This window comes from Anopheles bellator, chromosome 1 (genome assembly GCF_943735745.2).
Source record: "Anopheles bellator chromosome 1, idAnoBellAS_SP24_06.2, whole genome shotgun sequence".
NCBI classification, from domain to species: Eukaryota; Metazoa; Arthropoda; class Insecta; order Diptera; family Culicidae; genus Anopheles; species Anopheles bellator.
This window is the reverse complement of record NC_071285.1, coordinates 12,564,333-12,591,082: the sequence shown is the minus strand read 5'-3', so window position 1 is coordinate 12,591,082 and position 26,750 is coordinate 12,564,333. Positions and strand designations below refer to the sequence as shown.

Sequence of the window (26,750 nt, the reverse complement as noted above, 5' to 3'; positions counted from 1 at the left end):
GGGTCAGCAGCGGCCGGTGGAATGTAATTGCACAAGTTTGTGGAGTTGTGTGCAAACTTTTCGCTCCTTTTCCACGCGTTCGTTTCCACTTATAATTTCACCCCACCAACACCACCCGATCCCCAGACCGTCCCAGAAGGGTGGTGCGTGGGGCATCCCAGCGGGGGGGAGAGCAGGGTGGAAATTTTACGAGAAAATCCCACTCAAAAGCCGTCCCGCGGTCGTCCGCGTCGGCTACGTCGGCCGACCCGGCCTACGACACACGGCCTACACGCCGATGAATTTTGCATTTTCATTCAATAACTCACACAACCGCACAACGCTCTAGCCTCGGTCGGGAGGGGGTCGCTTCAATAGACGCGTAAATATGCCAACCGGACGGATGGACGGACGGAACGGGCGGACGGCACAGGGATCCCGACTCTCAGGGATAACACGCGGGCGTCTCACACGACTGCTGGGTGTATGTGTTTTTGCTCAGGTGACGATGTGTTTGCGTACGGTCCGTGCCCGCGGCCATCCATCCGTCGGGACAGTCGTGGTGTGCGCCACGAGGACATGCGCAACAAGGACGAAAAGCGCTCGCACGCACTCGCGTGCGAGCGCTCATTTTCCGACTCACCCGGTTGCTGTGAGTGGCCCCGTTTTGGGCACCACGGCCACTCACGCCGCTGCCTCAAGACGCGCGCTGCCTGGTTCGGACTTTTCGCCTTCTCAGTTGCTTTCTCGGACGCGCTGTAGCTGTTTGCATAACCGCTTTGGGACCGCACAGCAACGCTTCACAGGCACCACGGGCCACGGGCTGGGGTCCCTGCAGCAGTGCCTGCCAGCCAGCCAGCGGCAAGCCGGTGGAGCTGCCCTCCAGCCTGGACGGCCACCTCGTGATGTGTTGTGCAAAGACCGGAAGGAAAAGTGTGAAAACTGTGCGCCCCGGGAACTCCAGGGGCAGCCTTCTCGTTCAAAAGGTGCACAACAATAATCCTGCCAAGTGAATTCAGTCCGAGTGTATGTGTTTGTGTGGTGGGACCAATGAGTAACTGCGTAAGGAACTGTGTTTGCACGAAGCGGGGCTTGGTGATGTGGTTTGTTTGCGCCGCCAACTTCGACTGTCATTCCTTTCCCGTCTAAGGTGTCTAAATTTGCTATCCTTTAAATTCAGGCGCTCTGCAGTAGGCTGTGTCAGCCAGTTTTGTGAAGTAGTCTGCGAGTCTGAGACTGAGTGTACGAACGCTCCGGGAGTTGACCAACTCGAAAGTCGGGTCCCCTCCTCGTTGCCCATTAGGCAAACGCTTCGCGACACTTTTGTGTACTAGTTTTATCGATTTTTCTTCCACCATTACCATCGCCATCGCGGGAACGCACGGACCCGGTTGGAAGGAACGCTTGTGTTCCATTTGCTTAACTTGTGTCGCTAACAGTTCCGAGCGTGCAAAACTACCAGAAGAAGAAGGTGTCCGAATCCCCCGTACTTTGAAGTGTGCAGGACAGTAGCGGTGCGGTGTGACTCCGAAATAGTTTCCTTTTGCTTTACTTGGTTACTTTTCACTTCGTTCACGTCCCAGTTTAAAACGGGGTCGGCGATACGGGGACGATATGTCTCTCCGACGACCGTACGGCGGCGGCGGCGAGTCTCGCGAGAGACCCAGTGTCCTGGCGCGCGCGCCCCTTGTCTGTGTATGTGTGCGGTAGGGGGCCCCGTAACAATAAGCTGGCCGTCATGTGTGGAGGGAGGGGAGAACTGGCTCAGGTTGTGAAGAAAAAACAAATTCTATGCCATTTTACTTTCCAATCCTACGGCTAAGTTTGTGTAAACATTGATTAGTTCCAACGCCTTCGTCCCTTTGGACCGCCACCGACTGGAAAAGAATCGGGGCGCATCGGGTGCGGGTCAGGTGAGTTTCCATTTCGGATAGTTTTGTATGTCGCGTCGTCGCTGTCGTTTGTTTAATTTTCCTCCTTTTTATTTGTCACGGAATCGTGGGGTTTTTTGTTGGAACGAGAGTGTCTTGGACGGAGAGATTATCTGGAGTGATGAAGATTTTTTCGCGAGATGAGAGAGAATGTTAAGCTGGACTAAAGAAATTGAATCTCGGTCAATTTCAAAGTCATTTATTGATGAGCCGTTCTTTTAAAACGTGAACAAACGTCGACTGCAAACGGAAGCCCAAATCTAAATGGGACTTTCCCGCCTATCGCTGACAGGCGTATTTGACACTCTGAACATTGCTATCAAACCATAAACAGCCCGATATCCGGAACTGGTTGGTGGTGGTCGGTGTTATCTGAAACACACGCCAGATATCACGCGACATTCAATTTAAACTCGCCATTAACGCGTCCCGTGATTTAGGGACTCTTATTGTCCCCCAAAGAACAACCGTTTCGTTCCCGCTCAGTGCGAGAGAACTTTTCGCCAAGAAAGAAGAGAGAAAAAGGAGTAAAGGCATACAGAGCGAGAGAGAGAGAGAGAGAGACATCGAGAGAGCCTAGAACCGTGGGGCGCTGAGTGTTGCGAAAAGGATTCATCTCGAGACCGCCATAATGACACGAGACCGCCATTGCCAAAACTGATTGGCGCTGCGTAAGCTCGGCCCGTGTACTGGTGTTCGTGTAGCAGCGCAGGCAGATACTAGTCCACCAGCCAGGTGGTGGATACGCTGGTGGTCGTGCCTGGGAACCGACCCGAACCGGTTCGGTAATGGGCGATCCAGAAAAAAAAACCCCAACCGAAATCATGTGAGTGCCCTTTCTCCAACTCTGCCCCGACCAAGGGGGGTGGGGGACGAACGTCCAAGTTCTCGGCAACCGGAAACGAATGACAAATTGACGAACGACGGGACAGGGACGAGGCCGGACCCGACCGTCGGGCCGATCGACCGAAACGGAATCGGAACGAAAACTCATTAAAATTATTGAGCAGAACCGTGCTCCGTCCGGCACCGGCCTCCAGGATAGGGGTGGCCCGTTGGGGGGTGGCCTGACCGGTCGTGGTCCGGTTCGTTGGGCTGAAATCGAATAAAAATCGAAATTGTCAATTCGATTCACATCGTAAACCGTACGCCTGCAGCGTGGCACCAGCACGCCGTCTGGCAGACACAAATGGGCACTAGCGACGCAATCATTCACTTTTCTTGTCGACCGGCAGTTTGTTGGTTTTTCTCGTCCGGTCTTTACCGAGTACCGGGCCGGGATAAGTGGCGTCAGGTGGGAGAAGGTGAGACGAAAAGCTAGACAGTATTGCGGAAAATCCTACGCAACTGTACGACTGGCGATCTGGCGCACAGTTTTACGCTCTAGATTAGGGACCAATTTCCAGATCTCAGAAGTTTGTCACCCAACGATTCCTTGGCCAATGTTCCCGCCACACGGTCGCTGTCCAGCGCCTCAAAAGTAGCCCCGACGTGGTGCGCCGTAATCCCTAATAAACATTCATAATTCATTACCAACCTTCGTCCCATGGCGGCAGTCCTCGTTCGTCCTCGCTATGCGGGTCCATGATGGCGCGAGGCATATGAAGATAAATGGAGTCACCGTTCGCTGCGGCTGGTTCGAGGAAAGTGTGAGTGGCCGTTGCCACTCACGGCCAACGGGGGGAACCCAGTAGCCTGCGCACCGTGCCGCTCATTTCCATGGTTTCCTGCGTGGATGTTTGTGCTGCCGCCGATATGGCGAGTTGCTTGCTGGTGGTGGTGGTGGCGGCCCCTTTTTGGCCAGCTCGTCATTCGCTCCCGTTGTGTTGGGCCTCGCTAGGGTCTGCTGAACAAATCTGTTTCGCGTCAGGATTAAACAACACTCGTGAACTGATTGATTAATAAACTAATTCACCGTACGCACTAGCAGCAGGTTCCATTTTATTTACTAATACGCATTGGAGGTCTAATACGCGTCAATCAGTGCCTGGCGTTCTTAATAGGTTGAAGAATTACCTCCAATCTTATCGCGGTGTACGAATACGATTCATTTTCCCTGGAAAATTTCCCGCCCATCGCCGGTCGCATTGGCGAAGCATTAGAGGAAAAAGTTTTCGAACGGGATTCATCTTTCACCAGCACTTTGTGACCTAATCTCATGTTTCCCTTCAGGACCAAGTTGAAGTTTTATTTCTCGCCTTCACGGCTTCTACGTGAAAGCGGCAACCGGGGGGTGGTAGATTACACCGGAGCATGGAGCAACTTTCGAGAATGCATCGAAAATCCCATAACCAAGAGCCAGCGTAGCCCGCAGGGGACGTTACTTTGATTTATGCACTTTGAACTGATTTTAATATGCCAATGTTATCACGCAGAAGGTAGAAAAAAGTAAATCGTTCACTTACTCCTCGATAAAGGCGTGCCACGCAAAAGAAGCGTTTCCGGGCGGATAGAACTGTAACCACGTGTTCGCGGGCGCAAAGGAAGACCGGTGGCTGAGCGCAAAAAACGCCCAGGGAATCCCAAAATTGAGTTGCGATCAGGGAAGTTACATTTTTCCACTTGGCACGCAGCTGCTCTTGGAGATACTTTTTGGCCAGCAGGATGCAACACAAATCGGACGAACGTGGCCGGGGAAACATTTCTGCCGAAGAGCGAAACGAAAGTGAAGCGGAAATAAAATCGCGCCCAAATTGGCTCAAAGTTTGGCCCGTTTTTGTTACAAAGTTCGATGGCCGTTTTCTATCGCTTCGCCACGCTTTTCAATGTGTCCATCGTTAGGTAACTTTGCCGCGCGCCAGAACTCCAGAAAGGAGTCGATTTTTTTAAGGGAAAAGGTTGATAGTAGATATGACGCAATGTTAGGTAGCAAGTGTGTGAATGAATAATGCAACCCCAAGGACCAGCTACCCTTTAACGGCATGGTCACCTTTCAAATAAACGCTTCCCTCGGCACTTAACGCGCCGTGCAGAGGGAGCGCCGAGTCTTAAATGTGGCAGCCTCTTACTCGATACTCTAATTATGACTCCCCGCTATGCCCGGCTCTTGAATTAACCGACTCCCCTTTACGTAGCCTGTAAACTTCGAACACACACCCTTCATTCTACTTACCATTCAACTCTTGTCAGGGGTGAACCCTTGGCGTAATGAGCCGAACAATGAGTTTTCGGTGCATTCGCTTAACAAAACCGTTCGCTTTCAACGTTCGTCATGAACCAAGTTTTCAGATACTTACCGAAAGAGTCTCACGTTTTTCTATCACTCTCAGCCCAAACATGGTCTGGCCAGGGGTTCGGGCAGTATAATAATATTAAAAAATAACAAATTTCAAGCAAATTGCAATTTGGCTGTTATGAAACTCACTCCGAGCTCCAAGCTCCAGCAGCCACCGGACGGGAGCGAGCACATCCCAAATGCCGGGCGGCACTTCAAACGAGCTTTGTGCTGCAACAACACTTGGCCTCTGCGCCTCATTGGGTGGAGACAGGAGAACGCTTCATGCTCTACGCTCCTGATATTTGCATTTCAATAGAAACGGTTCTTGCACTTCAGCGCTCTCAGCGCGGTCCTGGCGAGTGCTTCTGGTGCGTTTTTGACCCGTGCATTTTACGCTTCTTTGACTGCGCGCAGAGACTCGCACTTTGATTTATTCGCATTGCGCATTTACCTATTTTATATTTATATAATTTTACTTGTTTATTTTGTCTTTGCTAAGCAATTGTTAACGCTGCAAGATTGAGATGCCACTGTCCCGAACTAATTAACCAATACAAAAGAAAACATGGCGCATGGCGGCCAGGGCATCAACATAATCAAGATTTCTCCCCCGGACACGGGACCTACTTTCCCTTTCCATACAAAGTAAGTCACCGAGCGTAAAATTGATCGCAAATGGTACCATTACAGCCGCCGACCTTTCTGTTACAGGTCATTAGAGTAATGCGGTGATAAACTGCGGCACGATTTATGTGCGGCAGATCGTTCAAGTCGATTTTAAGAACCCCAAAAAGGGAATCCAGCACACCGTGCACCCAAAGCACCACAAGCACGCCGCACGCCCAACTGGGAGATGATAAATTTTCATTAAACTTTTCACAGCAACTTGAGCGCCATATTCATCACGCGCCGGGCTGAAGGAACAGAGGATGCACAACTTTTGACACAAAATACCACCGATAAGAGGATACAATTAGGGTGGATACACGGGGGCGGGGAAGGAAAATCCTTATCGCCCGCAATCGAAAACATTTTTCGCGAGAGTGGAAAGTGCCAGGAAAAAACATCATCATCACACCGCCATTTGAAAGTTATAAGAAGAATACAATTCGTTCCCTCTCTCTCTCTCTCTCTCGCTCTCTGTCTGGCACAAGACGGTTTGCTGCGCGGCCAATATCCTTGCGCCCGACTGAGCACGTCACAATAATCCCAGGGCGACGGAAAAGTTGCCGCAGGAAGGCAGGTGTCCTGGGGCAAATCGAAACTTTTCCATTTCCTTACCCGACGCGGGAGAGACTTCCTCCCCCAGACCAGCATAACGGGGACAGGTGTAACCTGCCGACGCTCTAAATAAGTTGTGACCGTCCGCGACCGACCGACCGACCGCTTTTGGGCCAACTTCTGTCGACGGTAAACGGCTCCGGCGGCTCGCTATCGCCTATTGTTTGCTTATGCTCCCGTCACAAACAATTACCACCGCGAACCGGTTCCCGGTAGTCTCAGTCCCAGTGGACGTGTGTGCCTGTGTGCACACCCTGGCCAGCCTGGACTCAACTAGTGCCCCTATTGCTGGGTGGCTTTGTTGAAAGTTAATCCGGCCATTTTCTTCTTTCACAAAACGTGGAATGTGGAAATGGAAGGATAGAAAATTCGCGAAAAGCATTTTGCATCGAAAAGGTACGGAAAGAGTTAGACGAGATCCCTGCGTCTATTCTGTCTAATTCTCGGGCCATAGATAGTGCTCCAAGCAGATAATGTAAAGAGTGCAGCGATAAATCAGTGGATGAATCGAAAGTTGGATCGAACTTCGTACTCGAACCGATCTATTTTAAATCAATTTTGCTAAATATTTCCCGCCTTTTCTCTTTGCGTCTTTGCATTTATTTATTTTTAAAGAGTTATTTTTAAAATAATCACAATTATCATTAGAAGAAGAATAATTTAAAATGTAATAGAAGTGAAATAAATTGCAAAAGACCTAAACTAAAAAACCAACTAATCAAAGTGTTTGTTTCAATTTCAGGTCCCTCAGGACCCGACGGCACACCGGAGAGCCACAAATGCATAAGGCGATTAGAAATGGTGCCCAATTAGTGTGGCCGCGAAAAGAATGATGCCCATTGGATCGAATGGACCACGAATGGGACCACGAACCAGCAGGCTGGCCTAGCCTCGGCAATCCTCTCCGAGCTTCCCGCGGACCCTGGAATAGCTTCAGGGTCACTAAATACAAATTAACGACCTACCTCCACGGCCCACGGAGGGAGGAAAGTTCCACCAGGTTGCTGCTAAATTGTGGCCGTGCCGGACGAATTGGTGACTTGCGTCAGGCCACCTGCTGCGGGCAAAACGAGGGCCACCTGTCGTCGACCGCGTCTTAATTTAGTCTCTGCCCGATAAATAACGCTTGAGCGATCCAGAGCCGGAGCGTGATGGATTCGAATGACGTCGACTGGAAGAAGAGAAGAACCGTTTACCTCTAACGCACGGAACGCAAACAAAAAAGGGGGAAATACACACAAACAGCATTGTGGTCCACCTCCGGGCACCACCAGACCCGGTCCGGTCCGGCCCGGCGGGAGCTTCCTTACGCGAGCAAGAAGTAATTTCAATTTCGATGCGACTTAATTGGATCCGGGGTGACGCCGCTGCCACCGGCGTGTCCTGGCGGATGGAAGAAATTCGGAAGCGGCCAGAGTGGTCCAGGGAAAGCATCCCCGTCGACCGGAGACTGACCAGACGCCCACCCCCCTCGGCACCGCCAAGAAGACCGCCACCGAGTGGAAAATCAATTTTCCATGCAATTTATTTTAAATTTGTGTATGAGAACAATCCGATTCCGGCCGAGGCCGGGTTCGAGCTCCGTGAGCGGATAAAGATAGCGGCAGGTTAGGGGCGGCAACCGAAACCGGCATCCTTCTGATGTTCGCGGGTCGCGCCGGTGATAACGTACGCACGCAAAACCAATTAGTGTGGCGTGCGTGCGTTCGTTTGCGGAACGTGTGTACCGCGAGCGGACGGAGAATTAATTCCATTTTCCGATTTGCCCATTTGTTTTCCACGTGTGTTTCCTTCCTTTTTTAATTACAAACACTTCAGGCTATTTGTTTGCATTAATTTTTATCATTTGCTCACATCACTACAACACTCGGGATCGGGAAAGGCTTACCACATCCTTATTTCGGACCTCCTACCGTGCGAGTTATACGTTGGCAAAGCAAACAAACCAAACCCGGCACGGTACATTGACATTCCATAATTCCACAAAATTACTTCAAACGTATGCAAAGCTTGAAAGCGAAACGGAAAAAAGCAAAACCCGAGTTCCGGAGTGGCAAATGTAGCAAAACTTTTGTGGCGGACTGTAATTATATGAGTTAAGGGCAAACTTGCCATTAAAGGGAAACGCAGTGACTGTGTGCTGGGCTCCAGTTGAAGTTTCGTGTGCCGATTGCGCCCGGCCCGGAACGCCGCCCGGGGAACATGAATTGGGTGAACTTTTCCAATTGCAAAAAAGGCGGAAGTGGTTTAGCAAATTTATTATCCTGCCGCGGCCAGAGCCAACCAGTGTGAACCAGATTTGCAATTAACCGCTGCCAAACCAAACCAAACACAGCCGGCCGGCCGGCCGGCTGGCTTGGGGAGTTTTGTAATTTTGTATAATTGTGTGTTTGCGCTTACGCTTTCTGTCTCTCTCTCTCTCTCTCGTTTTCAAAACCAGTAACGCGACGCGGGAAAGAGCCGTGCTGTTGTAACAACAACAAAAAAATACACGAACCAAAAACCCTAAAAACCCGGTGAAAATCGTGGAGTGCACGCCGAAACCAGAGTGAAAATCGATCGTGGAACAAAGTGTCCGCCTTTGTGATTGGGGTGTGTGTGCCGCTGTGTGTGCGTTCGGTTCCGGGGGTGGTTTCCTAGTTTTCCGATCCGGTTCCCCGAAACACGATGCCGATGATTATGATGATGACAACCCACCGACGACAGCGTGAATCCTTGCGGGTTGTGCACCGCCCGGTGCAAGTGCAACGGCGAGCAGCGCAGCAATAGGCAGCGTCGAGGACGACACCCGATCCGCTCAAGCCACGATGGGTGCCCCAACGTCGGAAGTGAGGTTCTGCGGTCCCGGAAGACCACCACCGCCCGATCCGATGACCGTGGCCGGTGGCAGCGGACGGACGGGCCGCTGGACACAGCCCGGACTCGGCACCGTTTGGCTCGCGCTGCTGCTACTGCTGACCGTGGCCGGCCTCGGCCCGGTGCAGGGCGAGAAAACGAAGACATGTAAGTACGGAACCGAGTACAGAGAGAGCGGGTTCGGTTGTGTCAGTGACTGTGGCCTTTGAACCGCCGCAAAGCCGCAAGCAACTCGTAAAAGAGTATCCCAAATCTATGGTTTCCATTCCGGGCGTTTGTCCCGTTTATGGCTTCCATTTGCTGGCTGGCGATCGATATTTTCCATTTCTTTTGTACTCCAACCAACGTTGGGATTATTTTGGAAAACAATCTAACTAACTTGAAAGTAGCTCGAGAGGATCTGGTTTAGCTGAAGGAGCAAAGCATTTTATCGATGTAAGAAGCGTTATGAAATGCCAATTAATGTTGTGTCATTTTGGTCTTCTTCTCAGCGAGCTGTTGATGCTTTAGTGCCATAAATGATCGGCCCGATTTGCTTCGAAAAACAAGCTAAAATATATAGATCATAACGAACACATGCTCACATTTGTATTATAATTTAACACTAGATATACCAAACCAATCATATTGACTCGTCTGGTACAAGGGTGAGCTTGATACACTTTTTCATTTGCTTATTAAAAACAAACGGCTTAATATTTTTCGATGCTTGAACTTTTATTTGAAAGGTTCATTCAAGACATATACGAAAAAAACCAATTTTGATTGCTGATAATTGGAAATTATGAAAAACTTTTTTCCAAAGTGGTACGTCTTCAACTTCAAGCGGTTTGATATTTGAAAATCTCATTCCATTGAAGCTCATTTGCACCTCGGTGGTTATGTTAATAGCTACGTAATAGTTATGTTAAAAGTTGTAATAGTTACGCGAACAAATCAGTAACCGTTGACCATCTCTAGACCCAAATTCGAATTGCTTTTGCCGAGACAGGGTCAAGAACAATCGAAAATGTACTCAAAAATAGGACAATCTTATGGGCTACTGTTAAGCCAACCGTGGGGAAAATAATAAAAGTTCAAGCATCGCAAAATCAAGCCGTTTGTTTTTATTAATCAAATAATAAAGTGTATCATATATATGGCCCATCCTCGCCGTATTGAAAACGGTGATGTATCTAGTGTTACTAATCCTTTCTAATGATACAATTTTCATTAATACTTTCGAGGAATTTCGATGTTTTATTTCCATTTAATGGTTCACAGTTCCAACAACTGTTTGCTGTATTGACAATCCAAATATGCTTCAATGACGTAAAAAATAGTAAAACGGCAAAAAAAAAAACAGTAAAACGACACAGTTCATAATGCACTAACAAATTCTGCTGTGGCCGAAGCCCAATCAATACTTGACCAAAGTTATTATTGTCTTTCAGCAGTATCAAAAAGTCACAAAATCCAATCCAAGTAGGGGTTTGACTCCAAATTGTCAATTGGTGATTTGTTTCCAAGTTGTTGTGGTTCCTGGTCGTCTCAACAAACTCCTCCTTGCACCAAAAAATAACGTAATAACGGTTATGGTCCTTTGGCCACAGAAAGAGTGCGGAAATTTTCTGAGAATTGCATTTCATTCGGAACGCACACCTTCGACCAAGGAACCTAACCCCTAGGAAACTCGCCAAATCCTTCCAATTCTCGAGAGGGAGAGAGAGGACGGTGTGTCCCGTGGCCCCGGTCGAGCTCTTCCGCTGTCCGCGGTAATTTCGGTCCGGGGAAACATAGGCCCCAAAACAGTACATCGATTACCGGCCACACAGCAGCTCGTTGAGGCTGAGGCCAGTCGGCCGGTTCGCTGCTCGGTTCGCCTCAAATCGTCATCATTAGTGTTATTAGTGCCGCCATTGGCCGCCATTGCCGCCGTCATCGTCGACGCCGCAGACAGTTGGCTTTCGTGTCTGGGGCCAATAAAACATACCTCACATGCGCGCTACACACCCACACACAGAGGGTCACGGGGAGGCACGGGAAAAGCGGTAATAGGTTGTGTCGAACAAGTGAACAACAGCAACAACACCGCATCGCACCGCACCGCACCACAACCGCGTCCTCGCGCGTCCAGGAGCTCCTTCGCGGCTGGCGAACCTACTTGAGTTGTCTTGGGGCTGGTCGGGTTGCCGTTGTCCTGACCGCTAAGTCCTCCCTGCCCCGGAGGAGCAGGGCGGTGAAAAGTCGAGCCCAGGTTCGCCCTTTTGATTGGCCCGATATCAAAGCAAATCCTCAACTCGCGGAACTGACTCTGACGGCTTCTTTTCGGCCCCAACGCTAAGAACCCGCTTTGGTGGTCCCTTAATGCTACCTGAGCTCGTGACTGGCACTCCTTTTAATTACAGCACGATGAAACGGGGCCCAATTTTGCGGGGAGAAATGATAGCCCACATTGTGGCCAGTCGCCATCCTTCGTTTGACTTTGCGTAAGCATCTAACTTGGGCTTAGTGAACAATTTAGTGAACAAAAATCTATAAGTTAAACGGATTGGCTGAAACGTGAAGATAAAGTGAAGGCTCCAGTAATAGGTTCCACGTCGTCGTAATTTTAACTTCCTGCAACGGCCATTTTTTTGTGTGCCACAGTTCCCCGGACACCGGAAGCGTTCTCGAAGTTGCACACCGCGTACGGATTGCTTCCTGGCTGGTGGCCTTCCGTCGGTCTCGGGTCTCGTAAGTTAATTTGTAAGCTGACCGGTTGGCTGGAGATTTACCACCGTAGCCATCGCGCGCGATGACGGGCACCGGTCTCGCTCCTCGAGTGGCGCATTTAATTGAATGTTGGTGTATCTAATTAGCATTCGAGGCGGAAGTGGGTGTGCGAAAACTGAGTGGCTGGCACCGGAAGCGGGCTCCTTAGAGTGTCGGGAACAGCTCGCGAGCTCGAGCTACAGTCACCGTTTGCGTGTCGTAAACTTTGTTACCATTTTTATTCGACCACTCCTTTTTTTTTGCCAAGTCCTCGAAGCGTCCACCATCTTCGTGACGGAAGGTGGTCGCGATGTAATCTCCACTTAACGTCGGCCACCGTTCGATTGTGTCCACCGAGAGGCACCGGGATGCATAAAATCACCATCTTAGAAAATCGGTCGTACCAAACCGAACCGTAACCGTGGTTCGGTCTCCGGATGTCCTGTTCCGTGCAAACACACTGGCTAGCTGGGCCAGCCGGCCATACGAAACTTTATCTACTTGGCCTTGTGACAAGGCGCTATTTACTTACTTGTTGATTTGCCGTCGGCGACTTCATTTATTGGGCCAGCTTTTATTTGTTTATAGATCGCACTAAATCACGCCGTGTGCCGGCTCCGGTCGTGTTGCCGGCTGCTTTGCCTTCCGGCCAAAGTTACGGTTCGCTGCGGCCCGGAACTTCTTCCGACCACTACCGATCGCTACAATCATTGGCGCAAAGTGGCAATAAAGTATGATGGATAGGAGTTTAGCCAACCCGGTCACGTAGCGCCCGGAACGAGTCGTCGAGCACGACTAATTGCTGCTGCCGGTGCTGCTGCTGCTGCTGAATGGAAATCCACCGAGCCGAGGACCCGATCCGATGTGGGACGATGGCGGCAATCGAATTCGGGCGAAACGTAATTTTGCCGCCCCCAAATTGCCGACTCCAGGCCGATCCATCCTGGGCCCGGAACTACCTGGGGTGTCCGGCAATATAAAAGAACATTTGCCAATTGCGTTTGCCAATCAATGGCATCCGGTGTACGCTCTCCGGAGCCCCTAGCCCTACCAGCCCTTCTTCTGCGCCGGTTGGAGCCGGTTCTTGAAGTGTATCGGAAGGTAGAATATTCCGGTCCACAACTTCACTCCAGCACGTGAGCTGTACGGAATCTTCACCACAAGGCAGGGCAGGGCAGGCTCGTCCTCGTCGTTGTTGTTGTTGTTGGGCAAATGTTCCTTTCCCCGACACGGGACACATGTGACCTCGACGGGTGTTCTCCGAATCACCGGGTGCCCTGGTCCGATTCGGTCGACTCCTTCCGAAACGTACCACTCCCGGCTTCTGGCTGCTCCTGGCGGAGTTTTGTTTGTTTGTCGTTTGTGTGCTGCAAAAGCGGCCTGCCCTGTCGTGTCGCCGGCCCGATCACCCGACCACATTCTGTGTCAAGATAGTCCTTGCCCAGCGAGAGCAAAGCTAGCCTACAGGCCGCCGGAGCCGGAGCCGGAAAACAAATAGGGAACAGAGTGCGCGCCCCCAAGAGAGAGAGAGAGAACGGCCCTGTGGCTGTGGCCGAACCGGAAACATGTGTGATCTTTCCGGAAGAGTCATTAAACGGATGAAGAGCAGCACCGTCGCATCGCACTCGGGGGAAACCCGGGGGTCGTATGTACTTTCGCAGTATGAACTTGTTGCGGGGAGCGACCGAGTGTCCGACGGTCTCCGGGTCCGGGGACATCTCGCTATCGTCGCTCGCTATCACCCAAAAAAGGATGTGGCACCTCGGTGCGGACCCAACAAAACCGCATGGGAACTTTTCTTGGTCCTTGGTCCAGTCCTGCTACGGGGCTTCCGATTGCAGCATAACCGGTACACAATCAAACACAGACACACATTCGAGAGGCCCTCGGGGGGGGCCTCGGGTAAACAGACGAATTAATGTTATTCCTGTGTTTTGTCGAAACACACAGAGGCGTCCGGGACGCAACTTGACTCTCGGGTCCCCCGGTCAAGTGTTGAGCCCACTCGAACCGGGTCATTCTTCGAAAGGTGTTACCTCGATCGATCCGTCGACGCCAATCCTAGTAGCCGTTTCCCCCCACCAACTGTCAGTTACAGAGTATGAGAAGACGCGCTGCCAAAACACACGGGCTACTTTGTGGATGGAGTATCGCAAAATGTCATCTCCTGGCAGGGCTATCGGGGCAGGGCTCAGATGCACCTCTCTAGAGGGCTAATACAATTATAATGGAAATAAATTCCTGGCTCGCACCGGGCTGTCATCGGGGCTCAATATGTGGTTCGATTATAGCAAATCAGTCTCCGATTGGCAAGCGTGTTGATGAAATTCATCCCATTCTCTCGTGCAACCTGAGACAAGGGTTTCGACGACGACGACGCTGGCGCACATTCGTGTCCTGATGAGGTGAGCTCTTGCCATGCCTTGTCTGACGGTGCCAAAGATCGAGTTGGAAAGTTTCTTTTCCAGGAAAGATACCGGCTGCTGCCAGCTGCTGGCCCCGGCCACAAATGCAGTTTTCATTTGCATATAAATTAGATAAGCGCAGTGCAATTTTCGTGCACCGATAGCACTTCACTGCCGGGTGGGGGGTGCGCAGATTCAATTTCATCCCCATTCGTCCCCCCTCCCGCCCCTCCCGGTCGGACCGACTGATTCGATTGTGGCCGCAGAGCAGTTGGTGGCAGCAGATTCATCAGTCCGCCATTTTGTCGGTGAAGCTTTGGATACGATGATAACGAACGCTTGCTGTATTTGGAACATCGACACACGACGGGAAGCAAGGTGACACAAAGGCGTACATAGACAGGTCCTTCGACAGGAGCATTTAGAACTCTTTCGCCTTCACAACCGTCACCGTCGGCGGTGGGTCATAGAACACGTTCGACTCACGCCGTTTCGCCCGATAGCCTCGCAGTATGGTGAACGGGCGAATCGAGCAGAAGTAGATCAGCTCGGCAAGGCTTAGCAGGCTGACGCCCATGAACAGTCCAAGCAACCCACCACAGTTGGCCAGGAAGTCCGTCACACCGAACAGCTCGCTACGCTTGGAGGTGATGAACTGGGCCTCCTTGAAGTAGATCGTTAGCCGTGCAAATTGGACCCCGGCATTCTCGTCATCGAGCGACTGACGGTACGCCGCGAAGAGGCTCTTCCAGTCGAGGTCGGCCTGCGAAATTTCCGCATCGTACTGGATCGAGGTGCAGCCCGGAAGACAGTTGCATTTGGCCCGGAAGTCGTACGATTTGTTGACGATGTACTTTACGTCCTCCTCGAGCAGCTCGTCCTCGGCCTCGTTGTAGCAGTCGATCATGCTGGCCCCGCACACCTCCGTCCGGTCGTCCCGGGGCATCGAGAACTTGACGCAGCCGCACCGGCGCAGCGTGTAGTTGGCGATACACTCCATCTCGCAGTTCTGCTGGGTGTACACCTTGAAGAACCGGAGGTAGCGCTCGTGGTTGAAGAAACACTGGCGTCTGTGGAAGCGGAAAGGAAGCGTAAGTCGCAGGCGATGGCCTCGGTGTGTGTATCCCGGTACCTATCGGGCGTGTATTCACGCAGACCCGCCGACGTACTGATCATCTGTGGTTTGACCGAGATGATCACCTCCTGGTGTAGCGGAACCCGGTAGTACTGCTTCGATACCTGGGGATACTCACTCGACGAGTGGAGCAGAATTTTGAACCCTTGCACGGGACCCTGCAACGGACACACAGATTGAACTGGGTTGTTACCGACCCCGTCACCACTTCGGTCTTACCCGACAGATAAAATCCGTATCGCCCTCGTACAGGTTCAGCAGAATGAAGAGCCCTGCCCGGGCACCGGCACCGAGCACCCGTACCGGATACGTGTCCAGGTCGGTGTTTTCCGCGTAGCCCTGCTCCAGTGACCACAGTGGAGCCTGCCGCTTCTCCGAGATGTACTCGTAATCCCGGTGCAGCTCGTCAACCCGCAGCATCTCCCCGGCGGACTGTGAGTTGAACGTAAAGCAGATCCCCTCGTCGGTGATGGTCTCGGTGAAGTGGTCACTGCACTTGCCCGCTTCATTTCGCCATCGGCAGAAGAACAGGGCCGACTCGAGGGGCATCGATACGTTACGCAACAGATCGACACACTGAGGATCGGACGTTTGGTTAAGCGGAACATCGCGCAGGATGTGAGCATCGCAAACTTGCGCCACCGCCCGGAACCGATCGTAGCTGTCGAGGGAAAGGTTGTTAGTTAAACGGCCATTTTGAACACGACACAAGGACACGGACACACGGACACGGAGAGCTTGATAAGTCAATTTACGTTTCATTGGCCATCGCGTCGCGGTAGGTATCGTTCATCTGGAAGTATACCTGGGTGAAGTTCAGGTACTCGCTCCGTGCCTTCGTCTCCGGGCAGACGGTGACGGCCGGGAACGGGATCTGCCAGACGGGGGTTGACTTCTCGGCGAAGCTCACGATGACCGGCGTTTGGTCCCACTTCCGGTACACGTTCTGTATCAACCGGCAGCACCCGTACACGGACAGCAGGAACACGACCACCCACCAGATCCTGCGGATGAAGGGTGTGTGCGGGGCGCGATTAGTCGGGGTCGGGATCCGGGGCGGTCCGGTCCGGTCCGGTCTCACTTTTCGAACAGTGTTCGCCGCCGGCAACCGAAGTACTTGACACCGTGCACCGAGCTGTTGGAGCAGTACTCCAGGAACAGGCTCTTGAAGCCGCGCGTAAAGTTCCGCTTGTCCCACGCGTTGATCGCCTTCAGCTCGAAGTTGCTGACGGAGCGCGAATCCATCGTGCCTGCCGGGTGCGTTGCGGCCACCAGCACGGTACCGGGCCGATAACCGTGAAGTCGCGGCCCGACCGCCCTATTTATACTGGGATCTGCTCGCCCCGGTCCGACCCAGTCCGAATTCCCTTGCGGCGGTGCGTACACACCCAGAATGTGGCGCCACCGAGCGCGGAGAGAATTGGAATATTAATTTGGAAGCGTAACTGGCGTTGAGTCCTTCGCCAGCCCTGTGGGCCGGCTACCGTTGCTCCGGCGGAAGTCACGGAAGCAGGGCGTGTACGTCCTGGTACTCCCACCTGCTGTGCACTCCTGGCCGGGTCCTGGCCTCCATTACTCATCGTGCTGCTTCGAGGTTTAAAGTTTTACCGTGGCCCCGAGCATTAGAAAACTTATCATAAATATAATTAGATGTTTGTTGGGGCGCACAAAAATTGGCTCGCTGAAAAGCTGACCCCTACAGCGCGCCAGGAGGTCTCTCTGGGTGGGTGTTTTTCGGCCCACGCCGTTTCACGCGCCTTTTTATGTCCGCGCCACAATTAATCATCACGTCCCGGTTGCTGCGCACTCTCGTTGACAGACAGGCTGGACTGGCCAGTCCTGACTGGCTGGCCCGGATCTGTCGCAATAGAACGTCGCGCGTGTTTCAATAAATCAACCGGACCGTGACCGACCGTGACACTCTGAAGTGCAGTGCGCGCGAAACCCAGAGAACCAAAAACTGTGACCAGGACCCCAGGTCAGGCAGGATGATTTATTCAATCGATAAATACGCACACCGCTGAGGTGGCTAAATAGTTGTGCCCGCACCCGACGGGCCGGCCGGCGTGGGTCTTTTATTGGAACAAATTTATTCACTTCAGCACTGTCTGTTATCCTTTTCCCGGGGAGCGCAAAGGCTTCAGGGCGCAGCGCAGGCTCTACGGGCCCTTCGTCGGATCCTGCACATTCCGAAGAAATCCATTAAAACCCTGAGATGCTGGGTTTTGCGTTTTTCTTCCTCCGCATAAAAAGTAAATCGCCCTTTACCTTTCGTTCAATCGCCCTGCGTCCTACAAAGCCTTCGGATCGGGTGCCTTCAGACGCAGGCTTACCGGCAGACAGGCAGGTGGCGAAAGTGGGCCCCTCTCGTGTAGGTTTTGTGCTGATCCGGAGGGCGCCCAACGGTGAAATGAAGCCCAGGCCCCCGGAGCAAATGGTATGCCGAAGCCGAGGCTCGAACGGAGCCCGTACACAAAGAAATGAAATCTGAAAAGAAAGGTTTCTCAATCAAATGTTACATTTCTTTTCGTTTTCGGCGGGGTGGGGGCCGCGTGTACTCGTTGGCCACGACGAGGCTGCCTTGTCGGGGCCCCGTCCTGTGGGTCGCTTCGGCGAACTCGCGGGCGCCGCCCGTTCTGCGCTTGTGGGTTGTGTTCTTTTAATTTATTTTTATATTCTACTTTTTCGCCGTACCTTCGCCCGGCGCCAGAACGTTGCTCTCTTTCTTGTTGATTACAAACATGTCACGAGTGACTAACCATGACCACGATGGGCAATGATGGGCGGCGACCACCAGCATGGCGGTGATGATGATGATTATGCTGATGTAAGCCACAGGAACCAGTGCAAAAATGCAACCATCCGACTCCTGCTCTGGGGCGAGGCACCGTTTCGAAGGAAGTGAAGCCGTTTCTTCAAGATTCTTTCAGCTGGCCGTTTGGGTGACCTATTTTCCGGCACACGAATGTCCTACAGTTTTACTTGAGATAGCATTATTTTAATTTTCATAAGACATCAAACCATTTAGTCGGGAGTCAGCGGTCATTACACCAGAAAACGCCATTTGCCGCACGGAAGCTTGTGGGCAGGATCGTGTTTTTTGTTAATTCAATTTATGTTATTTGCTGCTTCCTTGGTGGCCAAAGGTAGTGCGATTCCCGGTGGCGATGATATTACTAAACGAAGCTGGCCACGCGGCAGAACCAAATTGAAACCAAAAGACCGTGACCGGCAAATCTTGACCAACGCCAAGGCGCTGTGCTGTGACCCCCTCCGCGGCGGGAGGAAAACCTGATTGAGGAAAACTTTTGCAGATCACCAAAATCCCAGCTCTCTGTCTCTGTTCGCTAGTTTCTATAGTAAAACCTGATCCCTACGACGGACGGACCAAGTTTCCAGTCCCAGGGTATGTCGCACCACACCGTTGTTCCTTGGCGTTTCCGTTGGCCGACCGGATTTAGCGAAAGGCGAAAGAAAACAGAAAGATTGGGAAAATATTAATGGAAGTTGAAATTAGATTTATCTGCTGCCGTCGCTTTCCATTCGCAAAGAGGCGCTGGCGCTGGTGGTCATTACCATTGCGAAGCGTGTTGCATTACGCCCGGGTGCTGGGGAAAACTCTGGGCGCCAGCGCAGAGAGCAGAGAGAAGTCCTCGGATCCATTTTGCCGACCAGAGGCAAAACAAGTGCCACGTCTGGCAGCCGGATCAGCTTGATCTGTTGGGCAGAAACAGAAACTAAACACAATGATTTCCAACAACGAGCTTTGATAAACCCATCACGTTCGGATCTTCGAATGGAGGCGCCCACGATGGAGGCGCCTGGTGCTCCGATGGAGGCGCCTGGTGGCGCGTGATTTTCCTCTTCATAAAATTCAACAGAAAGTAATGTTTTTCGACCCACATCGGCATTATCAAGTTCTTATGCCGGGCTGTTAAAATGTCGATGGCCAACAGGCCTTCGCAACCAAAACCCGCCAGTTCCAAACACTCTGCCGGGCCCACGGGCCCGGAAGCCGACACAAAATCGTAACAAAACGGTTAATAAATTACCCCTTTTTCACCCATAAAATCCCACTTCACCAGTGAGGCGAGGTTTGCAAATTATCCCCCCAGCGCATCCCCACTGGCTGGCGGAAATGGGGCTTCCGGCGTTCGGGGGGGAGGGGTCTCGGGCACGACCTGGCACATTACATTCTCATCACGGCAGCACCGAGTAGTGGCAGCAAAAACACGGAATCTGATTAATGCTCGCAGCCACGGCCGTAAGAGGATTCTATCGCGCCACCGGAACTCGGAAAGCGGAAACGAGAATATCGCCCCAATGGTCGATGCGGGGCCGAGACAGAGAGAGAGAGAGAGAGCGATAAAGTGTGAGAGGTGGCGCAAAAACAAATGAGACATTAAGTGGATGTGTACGAAGGGCAAATTGTATGTAAGGCTTTTGTGCTTTGTTTTACTTTTATTATTGGCTTCCGGTACTGCACCCCAATCGAGCGCGGCTCGGACCCCCGCTTTTGAATGAGGTGGTTGAAATGAACTTTTAAGCCACCTTCAGCGCCCGAGAGCCTGCTCGAAGTGAACGGTAGTCACTCAATGGGCTGATAAATGGGGGGGGCTTTGCATCAATAATGATTAGCTCCCGGGTCAGGTACCCGAACATTGGAACAACATAAACGTACAGCCGTACTGTTAGCATTTTCTGCTACTTTCTTCTTCGCAATTTACAAGAATAGAAACGTACTTTCTGCCGAACGCCAGAATCGCATCCATCACTTTACTTACACGTAGCGCTCCACATTTTAATTATATTTTCAAATCAATTCGTTCAAGACAAACAGCGTACCTTATGCCATCCGGCGAGAGTCCGGGAGTCTGCAAAGGCATCCGTCTTATATTCCATTCGACTGCATTCCCCACCCCCGGTGCGCTCCACCAGCGTGGCAGCAATTGTGCAGCGTCTGTTTGCAACAGCGGCACTAAATTTAACTTCCATCGTTAATTGGCACCGGGCAGCGCCAGTGCGCCGAGCCGCGCTCCGCAAAAGGATCCCCGTTCGGGAAACCGAAAACCGACGGTTCCTCGTCGACGGTGGCCGATTCCAACGTCGCGCACTGGCTGGCACTCGGTTAGCGCCAGAGCGAAGAGCAATAATAACAGTAATAAACCAACTTGCGAACAATTGCGAAACTTCATTCGGTTGTTAAATTTATCGTCCATCGCACCACCGGGAAGCAGCAGGCAAACTCTTCGACTACGGGCCGAACCCGAACGGGCGAAGGATCCTCGAATTTTCGTTGCAACCGGAGGTGGCGGTGGAGCCCAGGAACGTGTCGGTGTAAACGGTTTGGTGAGCGCAAGGCACAGTAGCGGCAGTGCAGCAGTAGGCCACGGCGAACCGGCTCCAATCGGTTGGCATTAATTACTGCAACTCATTTCTTGGCCGCACTGCGCCTGTTTCTTATGCTCCACGGGAGAAGTTTAATTGAAAATTATGAAAAAAGTGATTCCTTTCACACTGTATCGATGGTTAAGATTTTAGTTGAGAAAATATCTACCCTCCATTAACCTACTGATAAATTGAAGCAAGGATATTGAAAAGTGAAGAACGTGTGCAAAAATGTTAAAATGAATTAATTTAGCGGTAGCATTATCTAACTGTCGCTCCGTTTTTTTCGATACCCGATTCCTGCAGTGTTTGCCAATTTAAAGCACAGTCTCATGCTAAGATACACAATCGCTATCGCTTTTGGGGGTCGAAACATTATGAAACTGCTGTATCGTATCAAACGCCGCGTCGGCACAGCGTCCCGGCGTCAGCGTCCCAACACAAACTGCGCTAAATTGATGATAAATTTGAACCATCGCTCATTTCCTACAAAATGTGTCAAAAAATGTGTATGTGCAGGAAATTGCTCGAGGTCGCGGGCGGACGGCCATCCGTTTTGTCCGCATCCCGGCAGGAGCGCAGCGGAAGGGCAAAGATTGAGACATTGTCAACATGCTCATGTCGTCCGCTCTCTCAAGTGCCGGGCTGGGGCCCGGTCCCGTTGGCCGTTTGGCCCTTCGTCTTTTCTTTTTCTCCCGGATGCTATCCTCTTTTTCGCACGTAAGCCGAAGGGCTCGTGTTGTGCTCTGTGTGGCAAGACCGGGCACACTTCGTCGGGGGCTGAAATGCTGCTGACGGGCTCTGGCAATCAATCGTCATTAAACGTGGCTGGCTGCTTCGGTTACGTTCGTGACACGCTCGAGCCTGGCGTCGTACGTTGGGCCAATAAATATTGCAACGATAATTTTGCCAACCAAATTTTGATTAACCACTAACCGCCCTGGGAAACAATTTCCCCCTGGAACGCCCCCGGAACGGAACTGAACGGAAAAATCCTACATTATTTAAGTGTAAACAAGTTTACTTCACAGCGCTTAAAAGAAAGCGCCGGGTGCTTCTCCGGTGCCAAGATGAATGCCTCACATTCTTCAAAGTTCTGCTTCTTACCTTTCGTTTTTTTCCGGGGAAGAACCGAAACCGATGTGCACTTCAACGGGACACACATTTTCGACATTACCCGACTCACGAGCGGAACATTCGTCAAAAATGCGGCTGTAAATCGTTTCGTCTGCTGGCGAGATTTTTGGTCCTATTGGCTTCCTTTTCTTTGCAGCGATTGACGATTTCTTGTTCGCCAGGACAGGGTGTTGTCAACCATCCAGATTAAGGTGCAAGAGTTGAACGGTTAGCACATGTCGGGAAAAAGTCTCGAACGCAATTGGCATCACGCCCTACGCCTACGGGGCGTATTGGAACCATGACCCGCGAGGGTTCAGTGTCCCTGCCACCCACAACGCCAGGCATTAGCGCCTCGGCGGGGTCCGATATATTTATCACACTTTGCGTTTTCCCTACTTTTCCATTACGAAAGCATAAATCTCCCATCCATCCCATGCGGATGATGGTGGGTTTTCACTCTGATTATGATGTAGACTCATTCGCGGAAACGGTTCAGTCTCCCGGCCACCTCTTATCTGGTGGTGGACGTACTAAAAAATGCAATATCTTTGGATTTTACTGCTCCGCTCGCGTTGGAGGATAATAATAATAGGTAGACCAGAGCGGCAGAGGCCGGCAGCACGCAGGAAAAGCGCGCTCCAGACGCTTCTTTATTAGCTATTTGAGTTGTTTTTATATCCATCGGTGACGTTGGCATCTTCGAGTGGCGCTGATGCGCCTTCCCGCTTCCGGTTGGACAAACACTCCCACTCCACCGCGGCTCCCGTCTGGTCGGGCATATTTGCCCACCAATCCATCCGCCACGCGAAAAGGACACTCCCCGAACTAACCAAGACTTCCTGGGTGAGGCTTGGGTTTTTGTTGTGATGGCATTTTTTTGCTCTCTCTCTCTCTGTATCTGTTTTTGCGCACACCTACATTCCTTCCGGTTGCGGGGCGCGCTCATCTCCGGCCGACAAAACGGAGGTCCTTTTCGGATGGTTTCGGCACTCTGGTTACAGCTTCCTGGCCACAGTTGGCTTCCGCCGCGCTTCGTCTTCGTTCCGGTGGTCACGGGACGGGATCCATGCTTCCTGTTTTTCGGGCCTCCTTTTTGTTTTTCCGGCTGCGTCAAGCGTGCGTTGCTGGGCCAACATTTGGCAACATTTTCAGTCTCTCTCGGTCCTTAAGAGGGGCTTGTAAAGTGAAAACTTGTTGAATAGCGAACCACACGGGGCATGCGGTGCTGCCAAATCCTGCGGGCCAAAGACCGAGCCCAAGCCCAGAACCGAAAGTAAGCGTTAACATCTCCTTCTTTCTCTGTCGGCCCCTACGAAAATTCTACAGCCATGCTCGTTTCAATTTCGTTCCCGGTTGGCTGCGTTTCTGGCGTCTTAAGTGTCGGAGGTTATCTTCTTTTAATTTCAAACCACCATTTGCCGACTCGCATCGAAGCGGAACGGCTACCAGCGGAGTACAACCGACAAAGGTTACCCTTTCCGTGGCTGGTCGGTAGCTTGGAACGTTTTTCTGGCCCAAGAGAAGGAACCAAAAAACGCAACAGCTCGAAGTCCAATGGCTCCACCATTTTCCGACGAGTTTTTTCCGGCGTTGTTTTGTTTCAATTAAAATTCGCGCAGACACGCGCAAGCAAGGGTACCCCTTCGAGCAGCCCTTCCGTAACGCAGCATTGGGGAAAAATAAACAGAGCCGATTAAACGGGGAACACGGGGCCCAAATTTAAACTACTCGAGATTAGTGGCCTAAGACGACGGGCCGACGGTCCTCAAAAATCTCGGTCTACTCCACCACGAACGTCACTCGCCACCGCCGCCAGAATGTCTTCGGAACCCCTGGAACTGCGCGGCGCATAGCAAGGCTCTCGCCAGGGGAGCCCCCCGGGGCATTCCATCACTCTCACCGGCTCCGGTTTCGTGTGTGGAATTTCAGTGCAGCTGCTCGTCAAGTTCCTGTGTAGCACTTTTCGCCCGAACCGAACCGAACCGAACCGACCCAACGTCGTCCCTGCCACTACGCGGGGCTACGTGATTACGGTTGTCACTGGGCCCCCAAAAACCGTTGGCCAAACGTTGGTGAATCCAGAAATTCCTGATACGCCAAGATTGAATAAAACATGCAGCTTAAACCCCCCCGGGCTATCGCCACACGAAACTCGTGCCCCGTGCCCGGTGCCCACACGTGCATTCCATCCTCGCCATCCATTCCGGCCACGGAATGGAACGCCCGAGTGTAGCGATTTCCTTGCTCAAAATTCCACGGATTTCCGGCTGGTGATTCCCGAGCGGGTTCTCCGCACCGGGTGGGTTGGTTACGTTACGGCGCGAAGGATTATATGTGTGTGTATCCTAACGAAGCTGAACGGCTCGTCACAGGGGGAGGGTCGCACCCGCGGACCCGCAGACCCGCAGCCGGCCCCACGGGACCGTTACGTTACGGGGACGCTTCGGAAACGGGGGACATTTTTCCAACATGGCATTCGACATGGACTCGTCGGTTTATCGTGTTTTCGGCAGATCTTATCTGACGGTGGTGCTGATAAGATCGGACCCCGGTTTGTGAGTTTCCCCCACGAGCTCCCCACGCAAAAAGCTCGACCGACTTAAAAAGGAGTCCGAAGTGGCATAAAACAAAACACATGAACAGCGAGGTAACGGACGGATCAAACGACATCTCGCGGCACGGCTTAGCGGAAGCTGTCGGGCTCGGGGAAAAAAAGTTTTGACTTTTGGAACTCGAAAAAAAAAAACGAAACCCCACAACACACAAGGATGCGAAGTAAATAAAATAGTTTTCATTTCCCCCCACCGGGTGGAGACGCCGGAGGATCTAGTTTCTATTTCACACGCCCGCCATTGCGGAGGGAGAAGTTTTCCCCGTTGGGCTTCGGCCGAGAACGGGAGACACTCCCGGTCCCGGTGGGGCCGTTTGGCCCCGGGAATGATAACGAAGTGAAAATATGTTTGTCATCGTATCCCCGGCGTGTGGGGACTCAAGGGGCACTGGGGCTGGCTGGAGTGGGTTCGCGGACACTTTGTCGAATCAACACACGTAGGGTGGCCATCGAGATACATCACATGCACGACCGACCAGTGGCCACCGGACTCGGTCCGAGCGGTCGGCCATTGGCCACTTACGACGACGGAAACTTGTGGAGTTTGTTGACATTTCTCAAATTCCCCCCCACCCAAAATCCTCGGAGCGGGAATTGGGAGTCGCTTCGGGTTGGGACGATTTTTATTCCGGCGTCTTTATCGCACAAAATGGCCCACAAACCAGCCGGGAATGGTGAAAAAGCGGAAGCGGAGAATGTGATTCGTTGGGGCCGGCGGCGTTTTGGGGGATCCCCACCTTTTTTTGTCGGCAGCCCTGTCCTAACGATTCCGAGAGAGCGTGAACGTGCGGTAATCTGTAGCGGTCCGTTGAGGAAGGATCGGAGGGGAACCGGAAGCGTACGAAAAAAGGGCGGTCGATTAGAAGTCGAGTCGTGGCGCGACTCGAAAATGCAATTTAACCATTTGTCGCCACGGTCACCACACCGCCCCCGAGGTGGCCCGGTACGTGGAAGGACTCGCTTACTTTGCATGATGTGCATCGCCGCCACCAGACGTGTGTCGATCAACGGAGGAGCGATGGCCACCGACACCACGTTTGCGCTGTTTGGCGTAATGCAGCGTAACGTCCTCAGGACTCACTCGGAACGGAATCTCACGACTTCAATAATCTAATCCGTGTGTGTTTGGCTGGCAGCAGGAGCATGTTCGCCATGTCGCGATGGCCGTTTCCTTTGCATTTTTTCCCGGTTGCTGAATATTTTACACGTTTCCCGGCAGACTGACACAATAATAATGGCCACACAACACAAACTCGGCCTCCGCTCGCCGAATCGCCGACGTTCGGGGTCGGCACACAATAAAGTTTAATATTGTAAATGGGACGTCTATGCTGTCTGCTGCTGCTGGGGTGCCGGCCGAAACCTCACCCTTGGGCTCTGGGCTTTCGGGCCTTGCGGACCGAAGCAATAGATGTCACACAAGGGTCAATGCTGCGTGGAATTGAATTTCCATATCAATAGCGCGCGCGGCCGTGAAGAAAACTCATGCGCATTGCGGTGACGATTATTGGAAAAAGCCAGCAGCATACGCCAGACGCCTCACGAAAGTTGGCCACCGGCACCCGCCGAAAGTCGACCGAAATGAAACCCGTTTCCCGGGTTGTGCCGGGTTCGTTATTCGCATTTCGGAAGGATAACAACGCACATTATTTAGACTTCGCAGTAAGCTTTGCATCATTACGCCTTTTTTGTCGTTGCTTGACGTCACTCCCCCCCGTTCGAATCGCGTCATAGTTCACGTTGGAATCTATATTTAAATTTCCCTTCGACAGTATTTTGCCGTGCGTGAAAATGGCCACCTCCGGAAAAGCCGCTTTAAGCCGAGGAATAAATAACGTCGCACGGCGTGAATGGCGGGACGGGATCATCAAATATTAACCCGCGCTAAGTGCGGTTTCCGGTTTTAAAATAACGGTACCCCCAAAATAGGTCGCTGGAGACAGATGTGGGGTCCACTCCCCCCCGAAGAGGTGAATATTGTGTTTGATTCGCCACTTGTTTCACCTTAACGGTCGGGGAACTTCGCTAAAAATACGCGAACCCGGCAGCACTTTAAAACGGGCGCCGAACAAATCGGAGTTAATTGCGCGATAAT

The 26,750-nt window shown here is 52.0% G+C and overlaps 2 protein-coding genes across 2 annotated transcripts in view; one reads left to right on the top strand and one right to left on the bottom strand.

Moving 5' to 3' along the window:
• The first annotated feature begins 9,215 nt into the window (after window positions 1-9,215).
• Window positions 9,216-26,750, top strand: part of LOC131215036 (uncharacterized) — a 30,782-nt gene continuing 13,247 nt past the window's right edge. Inside the window, exon 1 of the mRNA XM_058209413.1 lies at window positions 9,216-9,411. Within this exon, the coding sequence (XP_058065396.1) occupies window positions 9,216-9,411 (196 nt within the window). The remainder of the gene's footprint in view (window positions 9,412-26,750) is intronic.
• LOC131214883 (pickpocket protein 28-like) lies at window positions 14,824-16,782 on the bottom strand. Its single transcript, XM_058209220.1, has 5 exons — window positions 16,619-16,782; window positions 16,293-16,541; window positions 15,757-16,198; window positions 15,535-15,695; window positions 14,824-15,472 (listed from the first exon to the last, which is right to left on the bottom strand). The coding sequence occupies exons 1-5, from the start codon at window positions 16,780-16,782 to the stop codon at window positions 14,824-14,826; spliced, it is 1,665 nt and encodes a 554-aa protein (XP_058065203.1).

Bases quoted from the DNA above. Each gene is read 5' to 3' on its own strand.
- LOC131214883 (XM_058209220.1), bottom strand. From the start codon at position 16,782: ATGGATTCGCGCTCCGTCAGCAACTTCGAGCTGAAGGCGATCAACGCG. The intron at 16,542-16,618 runs GTGAGACCGGAC...CTTCATCCGCAG, and splicing joins CGGCGAACACTGTTCGAAAA to GATCTGGTGGGTGGTCGTGT. The intron at 15,473-15,534 runs GTACCGGGATAC...CCGCTTCCACAG, and splicing joins CGTGAATACACGCCCGATAG to ACGCCAGTGTTTCTTCAACC.